Source organism: Leptonychotes weddellii, chromosome 11, assembly GCF_054177405.1.
Source record: "Leptonychotes weddellii isolate Sample4059 chromosome 11, ASM5417740v2, whole genome shotgun sequence".
In the NCBI taxonomy this organism is placed as follows: domain Eukaryota; kingdom Metazoa; phylum Chordata; class Mammalia; order Carnivora; family Phocidae; genus Leptonychotes; species Leptonychotes weddellii.
In genome coordinates, this window is record NC_138379.1 from 89,649,994 (window position 1) to 89,677,282 (window position 27,289).

Genomic DNA, 27,289 nt, shown 5'->3' on the forward strand with positions numbered 1-27,289 from the left:
AGGCATAAAAATGTTCTTAGCAAAATATAAATTTCCCCCCTCCCTTATAAAAATATTGAACAAGTATTTCTAAAATATTGGTTTAAAAATTGTCAAACACTAATTTGAAAAGATACATGCACCCCTGTGGTTTTTAATTTTTTTTTCCTCTTAAGTAATCTCTATGTCCAACATGGGGCTCGAACTTACAACCCTAAGATCAAGAGTCACACAATCTACTAGGTGAACCAGGCACCCCACGCACCCCTATGTTTAACTGCAGCATTATTTACAATAGCCAAGCTATGGAAGCAGCCCAAGTGTCCATCAATAGATGACTGGATAAAGAAGATGTGGTATACACACACACACACACACACACACACAGATATTCTATTATATATATAAAAAGAATGAGATCTTGTTATTTATGACAACACGGATGGACCAAGAGTGCAAAAAAAATCAGACAGAGAAAGACAAAAACCACATTATGCTAAGTGCAAAAAAAATCAGACAGAGAAAGACAAAAACCACATGATTTCACTTATATGTAGAACCTAAAAAACAAAATGAACAACTAACAAAGATACAGAAACTGACCCATAAATACAGAGAACTTGTGGTTGCCAAAGGGGAGGAGTTGGGGGGACAGACAAAATGGGCAATGGGGAGTGGAAGATACAGGTTTCCAGTTATGGAGTGAATAAGTTATAAAAATAAAAGATGCAGGGGCGCCTGGGTGGCTCAGTCAGGTAAGCATCTGCCTTCGGCTCAGGTCATGATCCCAGGTCCTGGGATCAAGCCCTGCATCGGGCTCCCGGCTCAGCGGGGAATCTGCTTCTCCCTCTCCCTCTGCCGCTCCCCACTGCTCGTGCTCTCTCTAATAAATAATATCTTTAAAAAAATAAAAAGATTCAGCATAGCGAATAGAGTCAAGGTATTATAATAGCATTGCATGGTGGCAGATCATAGCTACACTTGTGGTGAGTGCAGCATAGTGCATAGGATTGTCAAGTCACTATCTTAGAGACCTGAAAATAATGTAACATTGTGTGTCAACTATACTTCAATAATAAATAAACAAACAGGTAGCACTGTCAATTTATTACCCTGCCTTTGGTAGCCAGCCCAAGTCCTGGTTTATTCTGTTCATCTTCTCTCAACAAACTGAGGGGGAAAAAAACCACAGAAGTCAGGCAGATAAATGTAAAAAATATTGACTTTTTTTTAATTGAAAAAGCCAGTTGGAGAATATAACTGAAATCTGGACCAAGTGGCCTTTCTCACATCTCAGCCCTGAATTAATTCTATGTGCCCAGTTACTAACTAGCAGAGATGGACCAACACAGCCCTCGATAAAAAGCAAAAGTCTTTAAAACAGAACCCAAGCATTTAAAATAAAACAAAAAAGCAAAAGGCCTTAGTGTTAAAAAGAAAAAAACAAAACAAAAAAAAAACACTAAATTTACCTCTTAGCCAGAGGAGAGCAAACCGTTCTGTCAGAAGGAGGACCCAAAGGAAAAAAAGAGAAGGCACGTGTATTCCCAGTTACTTCTCCCAGAGTCCTCCAGTCAAAAATCTGTTCTACTACCTTAAAGGGTAACGAGTGAGATCAGAAAGTATCCAGGAATACCAATCTCTAAAGTCATCCCACAAGGAAACAGGAAGAAGAGGGGATATGGTTTTCAACCTAACACTTATTGGGGTTCCTTCCTTCCTTCCTTCCTTCTTTCTTTTCTTTGCTCAAGCTTTAAGCAAGTGGTTCTCAACTTTTGCCACACAGCAAACACCAGGAGAACTTTAAAAATACTGGTGCCTGGGTTCTACCCTCCAAAGAATCAGATTTAGTAAGTCTGGGAAGTGGCCTGGGCACTGGCATTTTTTTAAGATGTATTTATTTATTTGGGCGGGGGAGGGGCAGAGAGTCTTGTTTTTTTTTTTAATGTTATGTTATGTTAGTCACCATACAGTACATCATTAGTTTTTGACGTAGCGTTCCATGATTCATTGTTTGTGTATAAGCAGGCTGCATGCTGAGCACGGAGCCTGACACAGAGCTGGATCTCACAACCCTGAGATCATGACCCTGAGATCATAACCCAAGCCGCAACCAAGAGTTAGAAGCTTAACCACTGAGCCACCCAGGTGGCCGCCCCTTGAGTATTGGGTTTTTTAAAAGCTTTCCAGGGTACTCTAATGGGCAGTCACCACTGAGAACCACTGCACTTACCCACGTTCAAACAGGTAAGTGGGGAGGAGGTCAGACCCCATCTCCATGAGGTCAATCTCCCAAAGCCAGCAATTGCTTCCTTGTGGGTTCTTCTGGGGCCACCCGAGGGCAGGTAGCATTTTGCTCTCCAAGAGTTCTGAAATGGGTTGACAACACAGTTCATTAACTCAATTAAATTCAAAGCTGAAAAATTCACTATTTCCCAACCCAAATTTGCCTAACCATTATATATAATACAGCTCATCAAAGGTTTTGCAATGCTCTTAAATAACAATATACAACTACTGTAATCCATTAATACCAACAGTGTGTCCCCAAGTTTGAGTATAAATCATCTTGAATTATTAATTTTCCAGGGAAAAATTAATGTCCAGAACTTAATCTTTTTGCAAGGTAAAGTCCAAAATCAAATTCTCTCAGCCTTTTAAATCCAAGGTCTAGAGAATTTTAAGTCTATATGATTATTATAATTGCTGTGAATGTTTAATTTTTGCTCAGTCTCAGGTTAGAAGATTCATGGTGCCTGGGTAGACACTGGATTCTTCAGTAGCTGTTGCCTAGGCTACTGTCCACTGTATGAATTTCATTTTTCAGACCTTCCCAGGCTGAGTTAAATGACAAGCCTTGTATAGGTCTCATTTTTAAAGAATCAAAAGAGTTAACAGGACACATAAGATTAATACAGCACTAGTCCCATATTGACGAAATAAAGACCCTAAAGCAGTTAATCCCTGCATTTCCGTATCATTAATCTGAGTATACCCCAGACCATAGCAAGACTTAGCGTAATGAGGCGAAAACAGCAGACAATAAAAATCCCTGAATTCACGGGGCACCTGGGTGGCATAGTTGGTTAAGCATCCAACTCCTGGTTTTGGCTCAGATCATGATCTGAGGGTTGTGAGATCAAGCCCTGCATTGGGTTTGCACTCAGCACAGAGTCTGCTTGAGATTCTCTCTCCCTCTCCCTCTGCCCCACCTCCCTGCACTTTCTCTCTCTCTCAGATAAATCTTAAAAAAAAAAGATCCCTGGGTTCAGCCTCACCAGGATATCTGACAGTCTCTGCTATCGTTGGGAGGGCCTCATTTGTGCTCTTCAACTCAATGGGGGAAGAGCTCCCAATGGGAGGCTAATTTTGACATTATGTACTTACTGTTCCTGAGGGGAAATCTGCCCTTGCACTGTCTCCCTCTCAAAGAAGACAAGAAATAACAAGTGTTGGCAAGGATGTGGAGAAAGGGAATCCTCATACACTGTTGGTGGGAATGCAAATTGGTGGAAGATATACTGGAAGAGTATAGAAGTTCCCCCCAAAATTAAAAATCAAAATACCATATGATCCAGTAATTCTGCCCCTGAGTATTTACCCAAAGAAAATGAAAATACTAATTTGAAAAGATAGATGCACCCCTATGTTTACTGCAGCATTATTTACAACAGCCAAGGTATGGAAGCAGCCCAAGTGACCATCAATAGATGACTGGATAGGGGCGCCTGGGTGGCTCAGTCGTTGGGCATCTGCCTTCAGCTCAGGTCATGATCCCAGGGTCCTGGGATCGAGCCCTGCATCAGGCTCCCTGCTCCGCGGGAAGCCTGCTTCTCCCTCTCCCACTCTCCCTGCTTGTGTTCCCTCTCTCGCTGTGTCTCTCTCTGTCAAATAAATAAATAAAATCTTTAAAAAAAAAAAATAGATGACTGGATAAAGAAGATGCGGTGTATATGTACAATGGACTATTACTTGGCCCTAAAAAAATGAGATTTTGCTGCTTGTGGCAACTAAATGGACCTAGAGAATAAAATGCTAAGTGAAATAGTCAGGGAAAGACAAATATCATATTGATTTCACTCACATGTGGAATTTAAGAAACAAAATAAATGAACAAAGCGAAAAAAGAGATAAGCTCCCCACACACATTCTTAAATACAGAAAACAAACAAGAGTTTGATAGAGGGGCAGTAAGTGGGCAGATGGATGAAATAGGTAAAGGGGATCAAGAGGTACAGACTTCCAGTTACAAAATAAGTAAGTCATCGCTTCTCGGCCCTTTGGCTAAGATCAAGTGTACGAAATAAATAAGTCATGAAGATGAAAAGCACAGCATAGGGAGTGTAGTCAATAAGATGGTAATAATGCTGTCTGGTGACAGATGGTGTCTACACTTGTCATGGTGAGCACTGAAAGATGTGTTGAATTGTTGAATCAGGATGCTGTACACTTTGAACTAATACACTACATTTAATTATACTTCAGTAAAACTAAATAGAAAATACAAATTGCAATCCGAGATCTTAAAAAAAAAATTCAAAGAAAACAATTTTGATTATGAAGTGTATTAGACACTAGACTGGTATGCAGAGAGTTTCTTAATCCCCTTTCCTTCACAGTATTTAAGAATATGGCAGAGAATTTTCTCTAAAAATATTCAGGGGGAGTTCTGTGAAAGAGAAAGAGTCCTAGAGTCTAGACAGTCTCTTAAAAGCCATTCCTGTGTACTAATCCCGAATTTCCTTCATTACTCATCTCCTTAGAGGAATCCAAACAGATTAAGAAATCAAATGTTTTATTAAAAAAAATGGTATTCAAGATGTTCTTGCAAGAAATAACTGCTACTGGGGCACCTGGGTGGCTCAGTCGGTTAAGCGACTGCCTTCGGCTCAGGCCATGATCCTGGAAGTCCCAGGATCGAGTCCCGCATCGGGCTCCCTGCTCGGCGGGGAGTCTGCTTCTCCCTCTGGCCCTCCCCCCTCTCCTGCTCTCTCTCTCAAATAAATAAATAAAATCTTTAAAAAAAGAAAAGAAATAACTGCTACTGCAAAGGTCAGAGTTCTGCAGTGGTGGGAGCATCAACTTCTAGGTTTTCCTTGCTTCTCTGAGCACGCTGAGGATTTGTGGGCAGGTGAAGGGAGCTGAGAAGGGAACCATGCAGGGAAGCGGTTACCAGCTCAGACTGCAGGGGTAACCGGAGGGAGCCAGTGAATTAGCGCCTCAGTCTCTCTGCACTCCTGCTCTCTGATCCCTGGCCTTCCATTGGCCACAGCCCACCGGATCTAGAGAGTAAAGCAGCTTCAGGGACAGCAGTCTACCTCCAGAGGCACAGAGCAGGGTCTGGAAGGATGGACAGTGGATACAGAGGACTCAGTGGAGAACATCTAGCCCTGCTTGTACGTCTCATTTCCCACTGTTGTTTCCCTATTCCCCTTAGGAAGACTCATTTGAGTTTCTAACTGTTCAAGATGCTTCTTAAGGAAATCCCTTTCTGTTCTAACACAGGTAGTGCTAAGCTCTGCCTATCTTGTTTCCTTTTACTTTCCCTTCTGACTCAGACATGTGATTTTCGAATACACTCCTTCAGATTTTGTCTTGCACATTCTACAGCAAGAAATACAAGATCGAAACAATCTGGATCTACCGCAATCATCCACTGTTCAAACAGAGCTTCCCCCGCTCAAAACCCCATTGGGATGCCCAATCCCATTCACCGAGGACACATTCTCCCACCAGGTCAACCCCGGCCTGGACTTCATCTATTACTATCTACTTGCTCTCATTTTTCTCCCAAAAATAATCCCATTTTATTCTGCGTCTTCTTATTGCACCAATTCCATACATTTCTTGGGTATGTTCCCTCACGGTGCACATGATGTCTGTGTTTCCAAGTTATTCCTCTTCCTAGTATTCTTCTCTCAATTTTTTTCATACCCAGTTTGCAAGGACGGTGGCCCATTGCTCTTACTACGGAGAACTTGCTGTTCTAAGAGTGTTTTTCAATCGTGTTCTGGATTCTGGCACCTTCTGAGGAGCTGTTCCAGTTTTTCCCTAAGACATTACTTTTCTCACCTTTATTGGACCCTGGTCACTCCGTCTGATTTAGTAACACATAAAATATTTCCCTCTTGGGCGCCTGGGTGGCTCAGTTGGTTAAGCGACTGCCTTCGGCTCAGGTCATGATCCTGGAGTCCCGGGATCGAGTCCCGCATCGGGCTCCCTGCTCGGCAGGGGGTCTGCTTCTCCCTCTGACCCTCCTCCCTCTCATGCTCTCTGTCTCTCATTCTCTCCCTCTCAAATAAATAAATAAAATCTTTAAAAAAAAAAATATTTCCCTCTTTTCTAAAGCCCTGCTAAAGAGTCCCGATACCCAGGCATATTTCATTTTCCCTTCCCTATCTGTGTATCCTAGCTTTCAAATATCTAATTTTCAATTATCTTCCTGTTTGTCCTCTCCATTGCAACACATCTCCTGAAGAAATCTCTCCTCTATCACAGCTTAATGATACTTTCTTCCATTATTTTATTTTTTCCCTTGTTACCATTCAGATAATAAAACTGAAATATATTTTCAAACTCCTCTTGTTTCTCTTTGATTTCCCAAGTTAATTTGATTTCTAGAAACCAAGGATTCCAGGCTTAAGCCTTTCTAGCCTTTGGATTTGAAATAATTTTATCAAGATAACTTTTATTTCAGTTCTTATTGATGGTGTATTCTCTGTACACTAAGGACTTTTTGCATTTGTTTATTCTTAAAATCAGTTGCTACTTTATGGATCTCAGAAAGCCAAAGTCAGGATCAGAGTTTCTATAACTAACAGGCTGTAACAGAAACTCTGGGGGCCCCATCCACATTCCCTGCCCCACTGAGACTATTTGACTTCAACAGAGCTGAGGTGGACAGCTCTGATGTGTCACCAGTGTCCCCTCTCAGACACTTCCCAGGGCTCCCCTGCTTCAGGACTCTCTCCAGAGGTTCAGAAAGTCACTCTGCCCTTGTGCAGATAGAGCCTAGGAAAGAGAGAGAGAGAGCTGCTCTCAGTCACGGAGAACAGGGGCCGGTGGGTAAGTAGTCCAGTTTCTCAGGCTGCAGAGGGACAAGCGTTCGCTGAGAGTACCATCGCCCACAAGGGGAAGCAGTTCCATGACGCCCTGTGTTGCGCTTGCCTGCAGTTTCTCACTGACCCCATTCCCTCTCCTCAGCTTCCTGGGATCATCTCAAAACAAACAAACAAAACCCTACCTGCACCCAGGCTAGACGATGACTCTGCTCAGTTCTTAGAGACATAAATGAAGCCTACATGCGACCCTGAGCTGGAGCAGAGCTGGACGAGTGACTCTTGAGACAAAGAATCCTGGGCGGCCCCACACCCTCGATTCCCCTTGTCCCTGAGCACAATTAATGGAACTCGAGGCCACAAGTTCAAAGAAGCTACTTGGGTCTGGCATTAGCAATTTATAGCTAGGAGTGTCAAACGCACACACACTAATGAGCTCCACTTGGAATGCAGCTACGCTTGGGAACTTTGAGGAGAAGCACAGTAAGCGGCAAATGGCTAGTACTGGCACCCCTCCTGCTTCAAGGCAGGTCTTCAGCGGGACTCGAGGCTCCCTCTTGAGGATTAAGTCCCTCTCTGAGCCTCTTCTCCACCACACTAACACCAGCGGCGGCCACCATTCTGCCAGGCCTGTGCGAAGCCCCCCACACACAACCCTGTCCGGGGAGATGCGCGCGCTTCCTTCTGTATAAACATCCCTTTTGGGGCGCCTGGGTGGCCCAGTCGTTAAGCATCCCACTTTGGTTTCGGCTCAAGTCATGACCTCCCGGGTCATGGGACTGCGCCCTGCAGCAGACCCAGCGTGAGAATCTCTCCCTGTGCCCCTCCCCCGACTTGCACTCACTGTCTCGCTTGCTCACTCTCTTTCTCGTCCTCTCCCTAAAATAAATAATCTTTTTTTTTTTTAAAGCATCCTTTTGCCTACAGACAAAGCTGCCATAGTACGCAACAACCCACTAGTATCATTTGCTCATGACGGACTTATCAAACCCAGGGTCTAAAGCCACTTCCAAGGCCAGGCCTATCAGAAGTCAACTACACAACTTCTCATGCTAGTCACATAGCTAATACAGGTCACTGCAGACACCAACTAACACTTCCTGACTAGAGCTGCCAGCCTGGGGTATTCCAGTTATTTTAATCCCCAAATTCTACATCTTATCTCCTTCCCAAGGTTCCCAGATCATCTAACAGTGTTGGGGTTTGGGGCATCCAGAAATCATCATCTATCTAATTCAGAACCAACTGATAGAGGAATAGGGATCAAGCAGACCGAGATTAAAATATTATCTTTAACTTGGCCCCCAGTCACTGCAGAGTCCTTGCAAAGGCAGGCCCCCTAAGCTCACCAGTGACTGCATCAGAGGGAAGATCAGGCTTCCATCAATTAACTACTTCCCCTCCTCTCAAAAGGAGTGGGCGGGGGCGGGGTAGAAAGAGGCCAGGAGTGTCCCTCTATGTAATCTGTCCACATGGAAATAAGAGGAACGTTCTCTCTTAGCACAGTCCTTGGCCTGCACTTCTGTGCATGGACAAACATGGCTACCAGTCCCAGCTCCACGTCACCACCTTGTAGTTCCTGCAAGAGACCCCCAGAAAGAGAACCGCGCTGACCCAGTTCAACTCTACACAGAGCCTCACCCCAGAACACATCAAAAGCCACTTGTCAGGTTACAGACTCCCACCCTTGGCTCTGGTGTCCACCCCTGAGCCAATCAGCTGTGGCAGAAGGTGAAGGGAGGAAACAGCTGAGGTCTCTGGTACCCAGGCCTGCTAGTGGGCAAGGACTGTAGGAGCGGCACCATTAGACTAACTTACACAGGGTGTGTGGCCCTGCACCCCTTGCCCCTGACTCCACTCTTAGCCAGCCACACGAGTTCCCCTCCAACACATCCTCAGCCCCCTGCCGGGCACCTCCCACCAGAGCCTCTGGTCATGGGAGGAGCACTCCTCAGGTGTGGCCTTCTCCTGCCATCCCCTGGTATGGGAGTGGGCTTCAGGTCCATTCTCCTACCACGTCTTGATTGCTGCTGTGGAGTCAAAAATTATTTTGGGTCCCAAATACATGGCAGCAAAATTTCTCAAGGGCATGATATTTTAAAGATCAGCCCTTTTAAACTGGAAAACCAGCATCATGGCTCTGGGAGATCCAGTAAGACAAGGAGCCAGATGGGCACCCAGGTTGCTTAAGGATAAGATGGTTAAAACCATAATTACATAGCAATTCATCTCATCACAGAGGGCTACCCACACTATATCAAACTTCCCCAATCACAGTCAGGTAATAAGCCTGGAAGAACAGACTATGGTGGGGTGGGAGAATAATCAAACAGTTTGTCTCTAACTGTTGAAAAACAGTCAAGTCAGGCAATATCGACCCGGAATATCAAGAGCAGCTTAAGGATCACACCAGCACTAATTCTACCTTTTCTTTTTCACTCCAGCCCATTTTGGAACTGTCACATGAGCATTGCTCCCGTGTCCCTAGAACTAGAGGAAAGTGGTTCTCTCATTATAAGAAGCCAGGCCAAGAATAGAACACAGGAAGGAAAGCATGTCCAGTATGTGTCCCTCCCTACAGCTGCAGGAATGCTCAGTAAGCTAAGACCTCAGAAGCAGTAACTGTTGCAGGGTTGGCCCGGTGGGGTCACGGGGGACAGAGAAAGCCCTGGGCCTGAGTCTAGTCACATTAGAGCTCCATGCAGACCAGGGAACGGGGCAAATGGCTGTTCTGTCCTTCACTGTTGACACCTTTGGGTCACCCTGAGGCAACGCCAGCTTGATAGCAGGTCTGGTAGAGCCAGATGCTTGGGTTGGTCTGCAGCCAAGCTTGCTGTCCTAATCCCACAGAGACATAAAGTCAGACTGCTGTTCAGTGAGTGTAAGCCCAGCCTGTAAAGAGCTATGAGAACATAAAGCTTACTTTCCATCAGCAATCTCCATTTTTTATCAGTGTGTTTCTGAGTCTTCGTGTGAGTTTGATAAACTCAGAATTCCAGGCAGTCATCAACATATTCTACTACATTCCATGAAGCCAAACAGGAGCAAGTGAAAAAATGGCGACTGTAAGAAATTGGTGAGCAGAACAAATGAGAAATCAGATTTCCAACCCCAGGGGCCTGCTCAGGCCACCCATACTTTGCCTCCGCAGGCTGCTCTCTCAGCTCTCCTCCATTGCCTCGCTGACCGTGGGTGGGTCCCCAGCCTTGAGTCCTGCACGTTTCAGCTGGGGATGCATAGGTCACTGCCCTCCAGTAAATGGATCAGTTGATGACAATCAAGAACTTATCACTCCCCATTTGGCCCAACACGACCTAATTTAATTATAAAAATGTTTCTTTCCTTAGTGAGACAACTTTTTGAAGACACTCTTAATCATTCCCTCAAGGTCTAAGGGAGGTAAATGGTTTTAAAGGAGGTGAACATGTTGTTTCTTTTATCTCTTCTATCCAAGGAAACTCCTGGCATCCTCAAGTGAACATAAACCACCCAAGTCTTGGTTAACCACCCAGCTGGGAAAGCATCATGGCAGTCGCTCGGCCTGAGCAGTTCTGGGTAGAACCTGGTCTTCAGAGACAAGAGAAAAGGCTGAAGAAGATGTCAGGATGCAGGATCATATCTGAGAAGACACTAATGAAGGTGACACGGAGGAAAGGTGGGTAATTCATGGTCACCCTCCTCAGCATGCCACCCCATGCAGTCAGGTCATGGCTGGGCACAATCATGTCCCAGAGTATACGGGGTCACCCCTGCACAGAAACACCCCTGCACAGACATAGCAGATGGGAGGACACAGGATCTTTGGAAGTCGGATTTATGTGTGATCCTTACTTTATTCCCTGTAGGATTTTTTTTTTTTTTCCATCAGAAAAAGAAGTTATTTTTGTAATCAGATTTAAAATGAGATTACTTTAAAATTCACAGGCACTTGATCCAGAGAACCTAGAAGTAAACCTATTTTCTATCACCTCTTTGCTTTCTAACTTTGGGGAAATCGTTTAACCTTTCTAAGTTCCAGTCCCCTCAATTTATAATTATTATTTTCATACTTACTTCCTTACCAACTTCACAGAGGTTTTCTGAGGCTCAAATAAGATAATGAATATTTATCAAAATGATTAAGGCCAAATAGATGACATGGCTTTGGATAACCTGCTTCGGAAGCCTCTCCTGGGGCGTGCTCTCAGCTGACTACAGAAAGGAAGGAGAAGAAGAAACCTCGTGGAGTGGAAAGAGCACAGGCTTAGAGGCCAGAAAAATCTGAGCATAACATCCAGCTCTGGGGCCCTTACTCTCTGTATGATGTGGGCCAATTACGTCACCTCTCCGAACCTGTCTTCATCTGTAACACAGATACAGCGTCTGTGTAAGGTGGTTGTGATCGTTAGAATAAATGCATATTATTTGCCTCACCCTTGGGAGGAAGCTATTATTATTCCCTCCTGCTGGCAGGATAATGAAATGGGATGACAACCATATATTCTTGTATTGAAAGAGCGCATAACTAAAATTTGCCCTAGGTCTTCCTGGGTTCAACTAAGTTTTCTCCATCAAGCATGGGTTGGTTGAGGGAAAGGGGGAGTGTTGCCCTCACTTCTGCCAGGTCAGTTTTCCCTGAAAGCAAGAGCCAAGTCCAGTAGCAACCGGGATAGCTATGTCATGAGATCCTGTTTCTCTTGGCCCTGAGCACCTAAAAATGGGGCAAACCCAAGAGATACAAGTTGTGCACAGAAATCAGTTGTAGAGTTGCCTACATACCACACGTGGTCAAAGAGACAAAAATGGTAGCCATGGTGGTTACAGTGGCACCGGGCACCACAGGGAGACTAAAGTGGAAGGACTGTCATCAAAATCAGTGATGGCCACAGTGACAAGGACTACAGAAAGATGCAGGACACAGTCCAGTGACACAGACTGGTCTCAGTGGCAGAGGCTCTGGAACCATGATCCGAGGGAGCAAGTAGCAGGCACCCATCCAATCAGTGATATTAGGAAGCTCTGCTCTCAGCATGCAGGTTCTAGACTCTGAGCCACCAAGGGCAGGAGCCAAGACTGCAAGAGGCCACGTGCCACTGTGAGTGGGGTTGAATGCAGAGTCTCAGGCTTTCCGAGGAAGGACTCGGGTTCAAGACTCTCCTTGTGATGGCAACTGGAGCACAGGGTGGTGGGGGAGAGCCAAGAAAGGTCACACTCCTAATTATGAAACCCTACCCTGAGAAATGCTGAAGCCGAGCCTGAATCAGACGCCAGGGACAAAGCCTTAGCTGATGGTTAAATTTCCTGAAGGACAGAAACAGTCACTCTTCCCTTGGAAATCTCCTCCTCCCACCCTCCCCCCAAAAGAAGTTCCTTCTATCATTTGAATTACATACATAAAAGCAAGGTTCAACTGCAAAGTGCCGTGCAAATGTAAGGTGGTTTTATTGCTGTTATTGGAACTAATGGTGCCCCAGAGCCTCCATCCCCGTGTACAAAGGACAAAACATTCTCAGAGGTACAGAATACTCGGGTATCCACCCTAATGAATAAAATGTCACTCACCACCCTGGCTTTTGTCAGATCTTTAGAGACTTCATAATCTTTTCTGGCATTTCTGTAAAGCCAAGAAACTGCACTCTTTTTAAGCTAATTGCCTGGAAAAAGCATTCCCGCCTCTCTCATATGCAGAAAAGAAGTTCCTTCCTGTCTAGCCAAGGCAAAGAGTCCTAAATATGAGCCACTGTGGACAGGATAAAGATGAATCCATCTCCATCACCATTTCTGCTCTGATTTTCCAGCCTGCAGTCTCTGGGCTCACGGCTCCCGCCTTTACTTCAGTTGGGCCCTCTCCATTCTGCCACCGCCTACATGTCACATACACTAATGGCCACTTGACTGCATGGGCTCTCTCAAATCCGACAGGCTCCTTCTGACTGTGCAGATAAGTTGAATTTTCATAAAAATGGTGTGGGTACTGCTGCTCCCTGCTTCTTGAAGAGACAGAATGATAAAAGACACTGAATACACAGGATGCCTTTTAGTTGGGCCACCCATTTGTCCATTTTCCCCTCTTATGCATAAGGCAGTTGGGAATAAAAACATGGACAAAACCCAAACCCAACTTTAAATTTCCTGTCAACCTAGATACAGGGCAAGGCCATCATGTTTCTGAGGAAGTGTGTCTGGTCTTTTAACTGGTTATGAATTCCCTAAGAATCACCACAGCTGCCCGTATCAAGAGGAGAGTGGGGTACCTAAAATCAAGGAGTGGGCTGAAGATGGTCCAGATCATTTTGGTCCCTGCAAAGAAATCCACACAGAATCAGGGCAGACAGTGAACACACATCTCAAGATGTAAAACACAAAAGGAACAAAGAGGAGAATCACAGCCCACAAGCAAATCTTGCAACCGAAGACAACAGTGATGGGCACAGAGGCCTTGGCTCATGGCTGCCCTCTCTGCCCGAGACTGCCCACCTCCACCACCCCAGATCCACCTTGCTCACACCTGTGCCTATGAAACCAGTCTCAGCATCCTTCCACCAGGAAGCTTGTCCCATTACCACCCCTTCCAGATGGAGTGTGATGTCCTTGCTCACTGTAATACCGGGGGCTTTTTTTATACCACTGCATTCCACATACTGATGTCTAATTATCCATCTGCATGTCTCTCTTCCCCACCATACTGCAAGCTGCTTGAGGGCATGGATTTTTGTCTTATTTATTACTTAGCACAGTGCCTATTACATTTAGCACTGACATGTTTGAATGAATGGATGAATGAATGAATGAATGAACGAACGAACAAAGAGGGCTAGTACATTCCTTAGAAGCCTGGGTGCTTGCCCCTTACTGGAATGCTTTTACTGACCTACACTTCACTTGCCCGGGGACTTCGCAGATGAGCACCTGCAGCAAATATCTTTCTCTCCCTCTCTCCTTTAGGTCAAGGACAGGAAGTCAGCCGTGTCAATTAAGGTCTTCCAGTGTCTCTCTCTCGCAGCTAGAAAGACAAACCATCCACAGTTTGCAAGCTTTCCTTGTCTTCTGTGCTTCGGAGGGATTTGGCTATGGGGCTCTTAACGAGATCAAGCCGAATCACACAGTCTCATCCTGTCAAAACGCATTGAAAATCTTTCCTGGGTGATTTATTCATGGAAATACACATGGCAGGGAAGGGGAATTAGGAGCAGCAGAGAAAGCCACTCTCTGCCTGCAGGGCCTGGCTGGCAGGACGCCCGCGGCAGCCGCAGCAGCTGGTGGACGAGGCTGCCCGCACACAGGGACAGATGAGCTCCTGCGCGAAGGCCACCTCCTGAAAATAAGCAACCACCGCTGGGACAGTCCCATTCCAAGAAGCACGTTCACACAGAACGGCTGCAGCCAGGAAATCCTGGCCAACGAGTATGGTACGGTAAGGGGGGGAGGGCGGCAGCTTAATTTGCAGCTACTAGCAACACCTGACAGATCAGTTAGAATACGGAGGAGCTCAGATTTGCTCCCAAAAGTCAACAGCAGCACCGCCACTCATTTAAAGCCAGGCCCTTCACAGCTAACCAAAGTCACTGCTAGAGAGAGACTTGGGTAGAAGGACATACATAACGAGAAATGTGAAGGTATCTCCTGTATCCTCAACACACCAGTAAATTTTTTGACTCCTCCCTGCTGCACCTCCGTCCCCCGACACGGAGGCCGGTCTCAGGACAGCCCTCGTTTCGAGGCGATGACTGTTTTATGTTGTGGCAAAGGTGCCAGGATAACATGCTGGCACCTTTTGTTATAAAGCAGCATGAACAAATGTGGGCTCGAATAGAAAGCCATTGCCATTTGTCAATGTTGCTTTGAAAAAGAGGTGCCAGATTGCACTACAGGCCCTTGAGGGCAGAGGCTCTGCTGTTCCAAGGCTGAGAGCCTGTTCTCTGCCAGGAAGGATGCTGAAAACAAAGCATTCAAAGATGGAATGCAAATGACACCCTGCCCCCAAGCCCTCAGACTCCAGTGGCAGAGACAGACCAGAGACAGAGATAGACAATGAGCTAAATAAAAAACCATACCCAAAAATAAACTCAAAATGCATTGAAGACCTAAGTGTAAGACCTGAAACCATAAAAATCCTAGAAGAGAACACGGATGGTAACTTCTTTGACGCTGGTCATAGCAACTTTTTTCTAGATCGGTCTCCTGAGGCAAGGGAAATAAAAGCAAAACTAAACTCTTGGGACTGCATCAGTATAAAAAGCTTCTGCACAGTGAAGGAACAATCAGCAAAACTAAAAGGCAACCTAAAGAATGGGAGAAGATATTTGCAAATGACATACCAATAAAGGTTTAGTATCCAAAATATAGAAAGAACTCACAAAACTCAACACCCAAAAAACAAAGAATCCAACTGAAAAATGGGCAGAAGACATGAATAGACATTTTTCCAAGGAAGACATCCAGATGGCCAACAGACACATGAAAAGATGCTCACCACCACTCATCATCAGGGAAATACAAATCAAAACCACAATGAGATATCACCTCACACCTGTCAGAATGGCTAAAATCAACAGTGTAAGAAACAACAGGTATTGGTGAAGATGTGGAGAAAAAGGAATCCTCATGCACTGTGGGTGGGAATGCAGACTGATGCAGTCACTCTGGAAAACAGATGGAAGTTCCTCAAAATGTTAAAAATAGAACTACCCTACAATCTAGCAATTGCACTACTGGGTATTCCCTCAAAGAATACAAAAATACTAATTCAAAGGGATACATGCACACTAATGTTTACAGCAGCATTATCTACAATCCAAATTATGGAAACAGCCCAAGTGTCCTTCAATTGATGAATGAATAAAGATGTGGTGTGTTAGAATGAAATGCTAACACACACACTGGAATATTACTCAGCGATAAAAAAGAATGAAATCTTGCCACTTGCAATGACATGGATGGAGCTAGAGAGTATTCTAAGTAAAATAAGTCAGTCAGAGAAAGACAAATACCGTATGATTTCACTCATATGTGGAATCTAAGAAACAAAACAAACAAACAAAAGGGGGAAAAAAGAGAGAAGCAAACCAAGTAACAGACTCTGAACTAGAAAGAACCAATGGATGGTCACCAGAGAGGAGGTGGGTGGGGGGATGGGGGAAACAGGTGATGGGGATGAAGGAGCACACCTGTCGTGATGAGCACCGGGTGACGTATGGAAGTATTGAATCACTATATTGTACACCTGAAACTAATATCATACTGTGTGTTAACTAACTGGAATTTAAATAAAAACTCTTGTTTAAAGAAAGCACCACTGCACATTCTAGAATGTGGTGTTTTGAAAGAGGTAAGCCCAGAGTATTCTGGGACAGAGATAGGGAGCCGCAGCAATGCCAGTGGGGAAGAAACAATGCTTCCCCACAGGACAACACACAGATTACCCAAAAGACCTCAGAAATTCAGAGCATGCAGCCACTATTTTTATTTAATAACATTTTTTTTTAATCCTGAATACTGCCTGTATAACTCCCGCAACAGTGGGGGGAAAGTATGTTATTTGGCAATAAACAAAGAGAAAAAGATTCTTATCTGACCTTTTAGTTAAAGGGATGTGTGAGCTATATCCACTGTTTCCCACTCCAAAACAGATGTGCATGTGCGTATCCAAGTGTGTTATGCTTGAACATAATAAATCCGAAATGGCTCTATTGTGGTTTCTCTATTTGTGCTCCCATTTTTCTTCTTTCTATAGAGACTTGGCATTCTAGAACACCGCACATTCTGAACAAAATGTCCTTTTCTTATTCAGCACCACATTTTTGTAGATAAAAGGTGAATGAAATGCTAAAAGTAATATATAATTTGCTCTTAACAAATGGCAGAGGAGTAATGGAGCAACGATGTTTTTATAAAGGAAAGACTAATTACAGTGGGAGCCAAACATAGCAAGGACTCAATTTTAGCTTTCATAACAAAAGATGCACTAACACATCCGGGTGTTTTTGCTTATTCTTAAGAGCAGCTTGAAATAATGACAGTTGGGGAAACAGTTACGTTGGTACTAAAGTTGTCCCAAAGTTTGATTTATAGCCCATTGTCTTCTGTTTGGCAGCAGGACAGAATGAAGCAGCGACAGTGAGAAGTCTGGCTGATTCTGCCCTTGATATTAAGATATTAACCAAAAAGAAAACTAATCTATCTTCAGACAGAAGTGTGGTACTTAAATTTGACTGTTTGAGAGACAATCCTGTAAAATGTTTCTCTGTAAAAAAATGATTTTATTAGAGCAATTAAAAATGTAGAAAATGTGACCATCTTTCTAAAGTTGTGTAAGAGCTCTGTTCTAATCTCCCTCGCTCTCTGGAGCGAGATAAATCTATATATAGCCGAGCCTGGTATATGTGCTTCACTCATTATTTCTATATATAGATCTGTACCTAGAATATTCACTGTGAACATAGGTCACACAGTGTTCACAGGAGGACTGCATCTTAAAACCTTGGAACTATAAAATTCCTTGAACAGTTCACAGAGTTGGCTCTGGGAAGTGAGAAGTCAGAGGTAATCTTTGAGTCTTGCACTCATGGATTTATTTGTCCATTCAACAAATATTTACTGAGAATCTACTACATGTAGACACTTTGTCCATTGCTGCAGTTTTAACAAACAACAAAAAGAAAAGCCCCTGTCCTCTATGACCTGATAATAAGGGGAGATGCCTACAGTTCTATTTTTGGCAGTGTGGAGACTGTGCCACTTTATATAATGAAGAGTCCTTCTGAAATAGGCAAGGAGCTCCCGCAGAAGTAACAAAAGCAAACCTTGAAATATTGTTGATCTCTAAGAAAGTAAGGGAATCTTTAGAGGGGGGAAAAGGAAGGTGGGGTTGAAACCAGAGCCGGACCTGTAAGGCAGAAGCCAGGGGTCACTGGGAGGAAAGTGCTAAGACCGGGAGCCTAGAGTTTTGAGCAAAAAAGGAAAGACAAGGTTAATCCTCCCAGGGGATCTAAACCTGGGGTACATGCGCTCTCAAGGTATTCATGAGGGAATTAGGAGAATCCATGCGCTTGGTTGGGAAAAAGATTATGTCTTTATTTTCATATATCTCTAATTAAAATTTCCTTTAATTACTAAATGTAAGCAACACATCACAGTAGTTTGAGCAATAGCCACATCTTTGCCTCCAATAAAAATCACAGATTTCTACTGTTGCAGGTAACCTGAAATAATGTTTATGCTCCTTATGACTGTTTTGTAATTATGATAGTTACTAGACAGATCATCAGATCCCATTATTTAGCGCATGAATCTGCACATATATTGGGGCACCTGGGTGGCTTAGTCAGTTAAGTGTCGACTTGATTTCAGCTCAGGTCATGATCTCAGGGTCATGATCCCAGGGTGTTGAGATCGAGCCCCTCATCAGGCTCTGCATTCAGGGAGGAGTCTTCTCGAGATTCTCTTTCCTTCTCCCTTTGCCCCTCCCCATCACGTGTTCACTCTCTAAAAATAAATAAATCTTTTTAAAAAGCACATATATTAATATATCACACATTTGTCTTTTAGTGTTTTAATAACTGCTGTCTCAGTCCATTTGGGCTGCTGTAACAAAATACCATAGACTTATATACAATGACTTCTTTATATAATAAATATGATGGCTTATCAACAATAGAAATTTATTTCTCACTCTTGTTGAGGCTGGGAAGTCCAAGATCAAGGCACCAGCAGATCTGGTGTCTGGTAAGAACCTGCTTCCTGGCTGAAAGAGGTCCATTGTCTTGCTGTGTCCTCACACAGCAGAAAAAGCAAAGGCCCCTTTGGGGTCTCTTTAATAAAGGCACTAATGCCATTGCTCTCCTGACCTAGTCACCAAAGATATCATCTCCAAAATATCACACTGGGGGTATTTTTTAACATGTGAATTTGGAGGGGACACATTTAGCCTCTAACAACTGTACTTTAATAAAATTGTAGTCATTCATAATCCTCTGTGTTTCATGCACTCAAAAATATTCCAGAAAGGGTGTATAGGATTCACTGGATTGTCAAAGGATTCCAGACTTCTGCATTAATGAGACGGAGCTAGGAGAATCTGTCTCCCAGGACAGTGAGCCTACAGGGAAACCTATCTCCCTCTGCTCTGGCGTGGTAGCAAACAATAGAATAGATTCCCATTGGTGATGGCTACCCCTTAAGAATTTACAAGCCACAATCATAGGTCTGCTCACTCCTGGGTACAGTCAGAGAAACCCTAAATCCAGAGAGTAAATATAATTGTATCCTAGCTGTTAATATCTTCAGGTACACAGAAGAAACATATGTCATTCTTTCTGGGTGAAGACACCAAAATTAGGCCCCAAGACTTCTCACAGACTAAGTTCAAAAATAAAACAAGCTCAAAATAAAAACTGTTAAGCAAGTGAAGAAATAAGATACTAAGAGCAAGAGTCAGAAGAGAGGAAAAATGAAAATATAAGCCCCCCCCCACCAAGGACTTCAGATACTCAGAATTACCTGATTCAGAATATAAAATACTACATATATTATGTTTAAAGGCATTTTTTAATGGAGTCAAAAAGTAAACAAGAATAACAGACTACCAAAAATGACCAAGTTGTAAACAGAACCAAACAAAATATTAGAAATAAAATATGTAATTATCAAAGTCTTAAATTTCACAAATGGGATATAGATATATTTTAGACTAAAAGTTTATAATTAGACTTTGAATCTAATTAGACATAGGTGAAAAGATAATTAACCTATTGGAAAGGAAAATTAAAGAATTTATCCATAATTAAACACAAATGATAGGGAGATTTCAAAAAATTGAAAAAATAAATTAAGGCACAGAGGATAAAGTGAGAGAATCTAACAGATCTTACTGATATTTCAGAAATGAAGCTGATGCACAGAATGGAGGAGATCTAATGTTTGAAGAGAGAATGACTAAGAATTTTTTAGAATTTGTGAAATACAATTTTCAGGTTCAGGAATTACCAGTGAATTACAATCAGAATAACACAGAATAACAAAGACAGAAATATTAAAATGGAATTGGTGAACATGAAAGATCATTTTAAGATCTTAAAAGAATATCTTAAAAACAGCCACACACACACACACACAAATTTTTAAATAAATGAAAACTAGACTGACATCAAACTTCTCAAGAGTAACAGAAGCCAGAATCTAATGAAATGGTCAAATTGTTGAATGAAAAGACCTGTAACTCTACAATTACATACTCAGGAAGACTTTGAAGAACAAAGGTGAAATAAAGACATTTTTAGACAACCATAAACTGTGATAGCTTACCACTAACTCTCAAAAAAAGACCTTCTAAATGATAAACTTCAAAAAGGAAAACTATTCAAAAGGTAAGATTTGAGATAAAGAATGATGAACAAAGAAATTAGTAAGGATTTAGACAAATGTGAAAAATCTTTGTGTATAATACAATAATAATACTTAAATTGCAAGACCTTTTTTTTAAATGCTAGAAATAAAATCTTGAATAACAACAGCTCATAAGCCCAGACAGGGTTAATCAAAGATAAAGAACCATAAGATCCTTACATTATTCAAGAAGTGCAGAAGCTAATTTTAAACTTTCAGTCTACAAGGAAAACCAGGAAAAGGAGATGAGTGGTGTATATAATCCTAACAAGTAGAGCCAGAGGTGGGGTGAGGGCTAGAGGTTGAACAAGAAAAAATAATCTAAAATAAGGTAAAAAAATGGGACATAAAGAAGCATAGAACACCGAAATCAAACAGAAAGTACAATATAAGTTGGTAAAAATGAGTTCAAATATATCAGTAATAATAATAAATGTAAATGTAATTCATAATTAAAAGATTGTCAGATTTTTTAAATCAGCTAAATGTTATTTCTAAGAAATAGATATAAAAGGTACAAACATGGAAAAATTTTATATATAACAAAGATGCATTAGATAAGTACCAACCAAAAGAAAGCAAGTAAAGTCAGAAAATTTAATTCTGATATAAAAAGCACTTATAAAGAGAGTCATTGCTTAATGATAAAAATTTTCAAAAAATAAGGATCATATATGCACCCAACAAAATAATTTCAAATGACATAAAATGAAAGTTAATAGAATGTCAAAAATGTACAAATGTACTATCATACCAGGAGTTTTCAACATTCCTCTCTCAATTATTAGTATTCAAGCAGACAAAAATTACATGCCAAGCTCAATTTGATGGATATTTATAGGGACATGCATCCAACAATAAGAAATAACATGTTATCATCAAGATCCATTGAACATTTACAATAACTGTCTCAAATTAGGCCATAAAATAAGTCTCAACACATTTCAAATTATCCCTATCACACACAGCATATTCTCTGACCACAATTAAATTAAAAGTCAGTTACAAGATAATTTAAGCCCCTTATGATTGGAAATAAAGTATTTCTAGATAACGTATGAGTCAAAGAAAATGATGGAAATTAAAATGTATTTAGAATTAAATAGTAATAATACATACCAAAACTTGTGGAAGGTTAAAATAATAATTTGAAGAAATTTATAGTTTTGCATGCTTATAGAAGAAAGGCTGAAAATTTAAAAGGTGAAAGTCCACCTCAGAAAAAAATTTAAAACAGCACAATTTTTCTAGATAAGACTTTCTAGAATCTAACAAGCATATGTCCTGGTGATTTCTTTTTTCTCTTTTTTTAAGATTTTATTTATTTATTTTACAGAAATAGAGCACAAGTAGAGGGAGCAACAGGGCAGAGGGAGAGGGAGAAGCAGGCTCCCCACTCAGTGGGGATCAGTGATCCCAAGACCCCGAGATCATGACCTGAGCCAAAAGTAGACACTTAACCAACTGAGCCACCCAGCCCCCCCTGTCCTGGTGATTTCTGAAATATCTGATTGGCATGTCATTGACACAGTCTCTTCAAAAAAACTGTTTTTTTGGGGGGGGTTTCAGAGAGAGAGCGAGCAGGAGGGGGGTGGGGGAGAGGGAGAGAGAGAATCTCAAGCAGGCTCCACACTCAGCATGGAGTCTGACACAGGGCTCAATCTCATGACTCTAAAATCATGCATGATCTGAGCACCCAGATGCCCCCCAAAAATTGTATTTCTGATAAATATCCACATCTTTTAAGATTAAAACAAAATGGGAAAATGCCCAAAGAGAAAGAAATAATAAACGTAAGAGCAGAAATAAACAACAGAGAAAACAAAGATACAATACAGAGTGCCCAAAAATCCAAAAGACATTTCTTTGAGAATACTAATAACTGTTAAGCCTCTGGTTAGAATAATCAAGTAAAAAAGAGTGAAGACAGAAACATACAATAGCAAGAATGAAAGGGGACCATGCTACAGATAGAGCAGAAAATTCAAAAGATAATGACTTCAGCCAGTAAACTTTTATATAAAACCAACAAACCCTAGAAAAAAGAAATGTGTCATAAGTGACTCTTGAAGAAATAGAAAGCCTGAATAGCCCCATAATCATTAAAGAAATTAAATTAGTAGTTAATGATCTTCCCACAAAGAAAGAAAAATAAATGGAATCTTTGAAAAACTACTCTAGGAAATAAAAAATAATATTCCTAATTCATATTTAAGAATATATCATCATGCTTCCAAAATCAGAAAAGTATGAGAAGAGAAAAATCTCTCTCCTATATATAGCCTACAAATTGAATCCAGTAATATATATTAGGTATACATTGTGATGGTTAATTTTATGTGTCAATTTGACTGGGTTAAGGGACGCCCAGATAGCTAACAAATATTATTTCTGGGTGTGTCCATAATGATGTTTCTGGAAGAGATTAGCATTTGATTTCAGTGGGCTGAGTAAAGAGATTCACCCTCACTGATGTGGGCAGGCACCATCCAATCGACTGAGGACCGAAATGGAACAAAAAGGTGAGAGACGGATGAACTAACTCTCTCTTTTTTGAGCTGGGACATCCATCTTTACCTGCCCTCTGAATTCAGAGTTCCTAGTTCTTGGACTTTTGGACTCTGGATCTTATACCATGGGCTTCCCTGGTTCTCAGGCCTTTGGACTGATTATACCCTAACTTTTAGGGTTCTCCAGCTGGGAGACAGCCGATCATGGGACTTCTTGGCCTCCTTAACCACATGAGCCAATTCCTATACTACATTTCCTCTTACATGTATCTATATATATCCTATGGGTTCTGTTTCTCTGGAGAACCCTGACTAGTACATGCACCATGACCAGTCTGAATCTATACCAGGAGTGCAAGTTTGATTTAACATCTAATGATACAATTCACCCCATTAACAGATTAAAAGAGAAAAATTCATCATTTTGACAGAGAAAAATCATTCAAAGCAATCCAATACCTATTCATGAGTATAAAAAGAAAGAAAAAAAAAATAGAAGGGAATTTCCTTGACCTGCTAAGAATATCTACCCAAAACATAAAAGATTCTAAATGCAGGCACATTAGACATATTCTATATAAAATCAGGAACAACACGGATAGCCACTAACATCATCTTACTTCATTACAGTAAGAAAATAAGGCATTGTGATGACCATGTGTGATCTTGTCCATTTGTCAAGTCAAACTCACAAAAATCAGAATCTTACCTAATATCAAACTTTATTAATGATTCAAAGAACACAGGTAGCCACAAGAAGCAGCTCAATTATGGAGAATTCTGATAGCTTCCCTCACTGGGTTGTGAAAGAAAGCTCCCCGGTCCAGATTTAAGTTGCGTTCTGTAAGGATGCATGCTGGACATCATTTTCACAAAGGGGAGAAATTTCTATCATGAAACATCTCCATTTTGTACACCAGAAATTACATTGCTGATACTGATATTTTCCAGTGGGCCATGCCACATAAATCTACAAACAACTGGTCTGTTTACCATACAAACAACCTACATAGATCAGACATATCTTAATAAAAGCAGCCCACATATAAGAAGGAAATTTACATTACGTTTACAAGGAGATGTGACCAGGTCATTTAATTCTTTTGAGTTTTTTTTCCCTCTCTTCCCTGAACAGGATGAGTTACAGACCAGTTGCTAACCTTTCCCTTCCCAGTCTAAAAGATACAAGGACTGGGGGGGAAATGGTCTATGTAAGCTACTTTAAGGCAAGAGGTTTTGTTTCTTTTGTTAACTTCCTAGAACAGAATATTCCTAGAGCAGAGCCTAGCACACTGAGATACTCAATAAATGTCTATTGAATGAAAGAATAAATTATTCATAAATTAATGCTTTCTACAGAGAAAACCCAAAAGCAACTATAAAGAAATTACAATTGATAAGAGAGTTAAGTGAATTAATATAAAATCAATATGCAAAATTGCTTGCATTTCTATGTTCCTGCAACAAAGAGAAAAAGTAATTTTAAAATAATCTTTACTATAGCAACAGAAAGCAAAGTCACCTAGGAACAAATCTAAGAACAAAAAAATGTACACGGCCTTTAGGGCAAAAAATTAAAAAACTTTCTTGAAAGGTACTGAAAAATGCCCAAATAGATGGCGAGATGTATGTTCATAGGTAAGAAAATTCAGTATCATAAAATATCAGTTTTCCTGAATTGATCTATAGCTTCAATGTTATTATAATATGCTAATGTTTTTTATTTTTGTTTTGTTTTGTGGATGCTAATAATCTGAATCTAAAACTATATAAGAAACAAAGGTCCACATAGTCCTGAACAAGGAGGAGGAGGAAAACTCACCATATCAAATACCCAAAACCTATTTTAAAGTTATAACAATATAGTCGATGTGGCACTGATACAAGAATAGACAAATAGACCAATGGGCCACACAGAAAAAAGACAGAGCCGTGCGCATATAGCAACTTCATATATGAGAGAGGTGGCCTTGCACGTTAGTGGGAAAAGAAGACTACTTAAAAGCTGGCATTATTACAAATGGTTATCCATATAGAAGAAAATTAAATTTGACTTCTTCCCTTCATACACAAAACTCAGTTTCCAGTAGATTATAAACCTAACTATAAAATGCAAAACTTCAAAACTTTTAGCAGCAAACACAGAATATCTCCATAAACTTTGGCAAGACATAAAAATCACACACATGCACAAAAAGTGATTGCTATATTTCACTATGACAAATGTGACACTTTTGTGAAGCAAAGGATGCTATTTAAAAACTGGAAAAAAAAAAAAAAGGCAACAAGCTAGGAAAAAAGAGAGCTCAAGAAATGTAGCTGACAGAGAATCTGTGTCCAGAATCTATAATAAATTCATGTGTATCGATAAGAAAGTCAGAACCTAACTGGAAACTGGACAAAAAGTTTATCTAGTCCTGTTACACAGAAAAAACTGATCGTAAACATATGGAAAAGTTGTCAACTTTGTCAGTAATCAGTGAAACACAAATTTTAACTGCAATGAAAGGCAATTTTGCATCATCAGAAATGCAAAAATTAAACTCTGACAGTTTCAATTTTTGGTGAGAATGCAGGACAGTGGGAACCCCCCTATACTGGTAGGCAGGACTATCACTGCATCCAGTCCCTTTGCAAAATAATTTAACACTACCTTTAAACCTTAAAACACTCAGTGAACCACAATTCCACCTTAAGCTATACTAGATTCTAGGAGCACTTGCATATGTGTGGTAGAAGACAGAGCAGTAATATATGTAAAGAGCAACCAAACGAAAACAACTCAAATGAGTATCACCAAGGGAAACTGATAAATTGTGGCAAATTGAAACTACAGAATATTCTATAGCAATGAAGTAAATGAACTAAAGCTACCCACATCGATGTGGGTGAATGTAAAAACAAAAGAGTGGGGTAAAGCAAGTCGCAGAAAAATACAAACACTATGATAGCATCTATCTAAATGGCAAGATGTAATAAATGATCAAGGAGTGATACCAAGTGTCGTGGAATTTCTGAGAGAGAACCTTTTCTGCCTGTGGGAATCAAGGAAGATATCACAGGGCAGTGACATGTGAGCTGGACTTTGAGCACTAGAGATCATTCCTAGAAAGAGACAGAGGGTCAGGAGAATGTCAATGTGGTCCAGACTGAGAAATCAGTGTGAGCAATGGGGTGGAGAACCCCCAGCATTCTTCAGAGAATAACGTAACTGAAAAATAAGGCATGTAATGAGAAATCGTAAGAGCAGAAATAAGGCTAGAACAGGCTGTGGCTAGGGAACCAAGAGGCCCTTGCCTGCTCTCTTTGAACACACAAGAGAGAAGTCCCATCCTTCGTATCCTAAAGGGATCCCTGTTCCATTTTCCCTCCCCAAACAGCACCCTGTTCTATGAGCTGCACCCTCACATCTTCTGCCCAGGGTTCGCTCTGCTCTCTTCCCCAACACCGCTCCCATTCTCCTACCTTGAAAATAGCTGATGACGTACTGCGATGAACAGCACCACTTCAATAGGAGTATGAGATAACACCAATAACGTAGGTGGAAAAAACCTGCGTTGTCCCTGAGCATTCAGCAAACCCTTGTAACCTGGGATCCACAGGGAAGGCCCGTGTGGGGCCTGGGGGGCATGTCCCTTGAGCAGAATTCTCACACGCATACCCAATTTGGGATGTAACTCAATAAGCAAACACTGTGCTCTCTAGCTATCTTCATTCTGCAGACATTTATTGAGCATTTATAGCCAAAAGTAGTTGGGTCTTCATGGGGCTATGTGGCCAGTCTCATTGCTGCCGTCCCTCCATCCCAACGATAGTCTCCAATGGTAATAGCCCAGGGTTGTTAGACGCAATCCAGAAGTGATTAGCTACTTATTTTCATTTTGCAGAATAGCCATTCGGTGTTCACTCAAGCATTCATGCTTTTTAAAACCAAATGGGAACTGTATTGAGTAAAATACTCTTAACTGCATTGGAAATAGTTGTTCAAAGTGATGTTTGAGATGTACACACACACACACACACACAATCATTGGCAGAATATCAACTTGTACTTTTTTTAAAAATTACTTTCTCTTATCTTTTTACTTCAAATTTATGTGAATATATTTAAAAATAAGAACAGAGAAAATGTTTTGTGTAATGTGACTTGAAAAGGAGCTCTATGTGTTCCCAGGAACCCAAAGGGGGAAAGAAGGCCCCTATCTTTCCTTGCTATCTCTGCTTTCCATCTAGACTTTAGAGAAAGCTGAACTCATCTGAACATGAATACGGAAGCTGCTTTTTATTAAAAAAAAAAAAAAAAGATGGTGTTACTGACCTGTGATCAAAACTAGTGATCATGTCACTGATATGAGGAATTCTTAATTGTAGGAAACAAAC

General features: G+C 41.4%; 1 protein-coding gene across 2 annotated transcripts in view; it reads right to left on the reverse strand.

The window, feature by feature from the left end:
- The window catches only part of LOC115944631 (uncharacterized), a 258,456-nt gene that overhangs the window by 183,611 nt on the left and 47,556 nt on the right, over positions 1-27,289 (reverse strand). For both annotated transcript variants that reach the window (XM_081799537.1, XM_081799540.1), the window contains one exon: positions 2,213-2,348. In XM_081799537.1, coding sequence (XP_081655663.1) covers positions 2,213-2,348 — 136 coding nt within the window. The remainder of the gene's footprint in view (positions 1-2,212; positions 2,349-27,289) is intronic.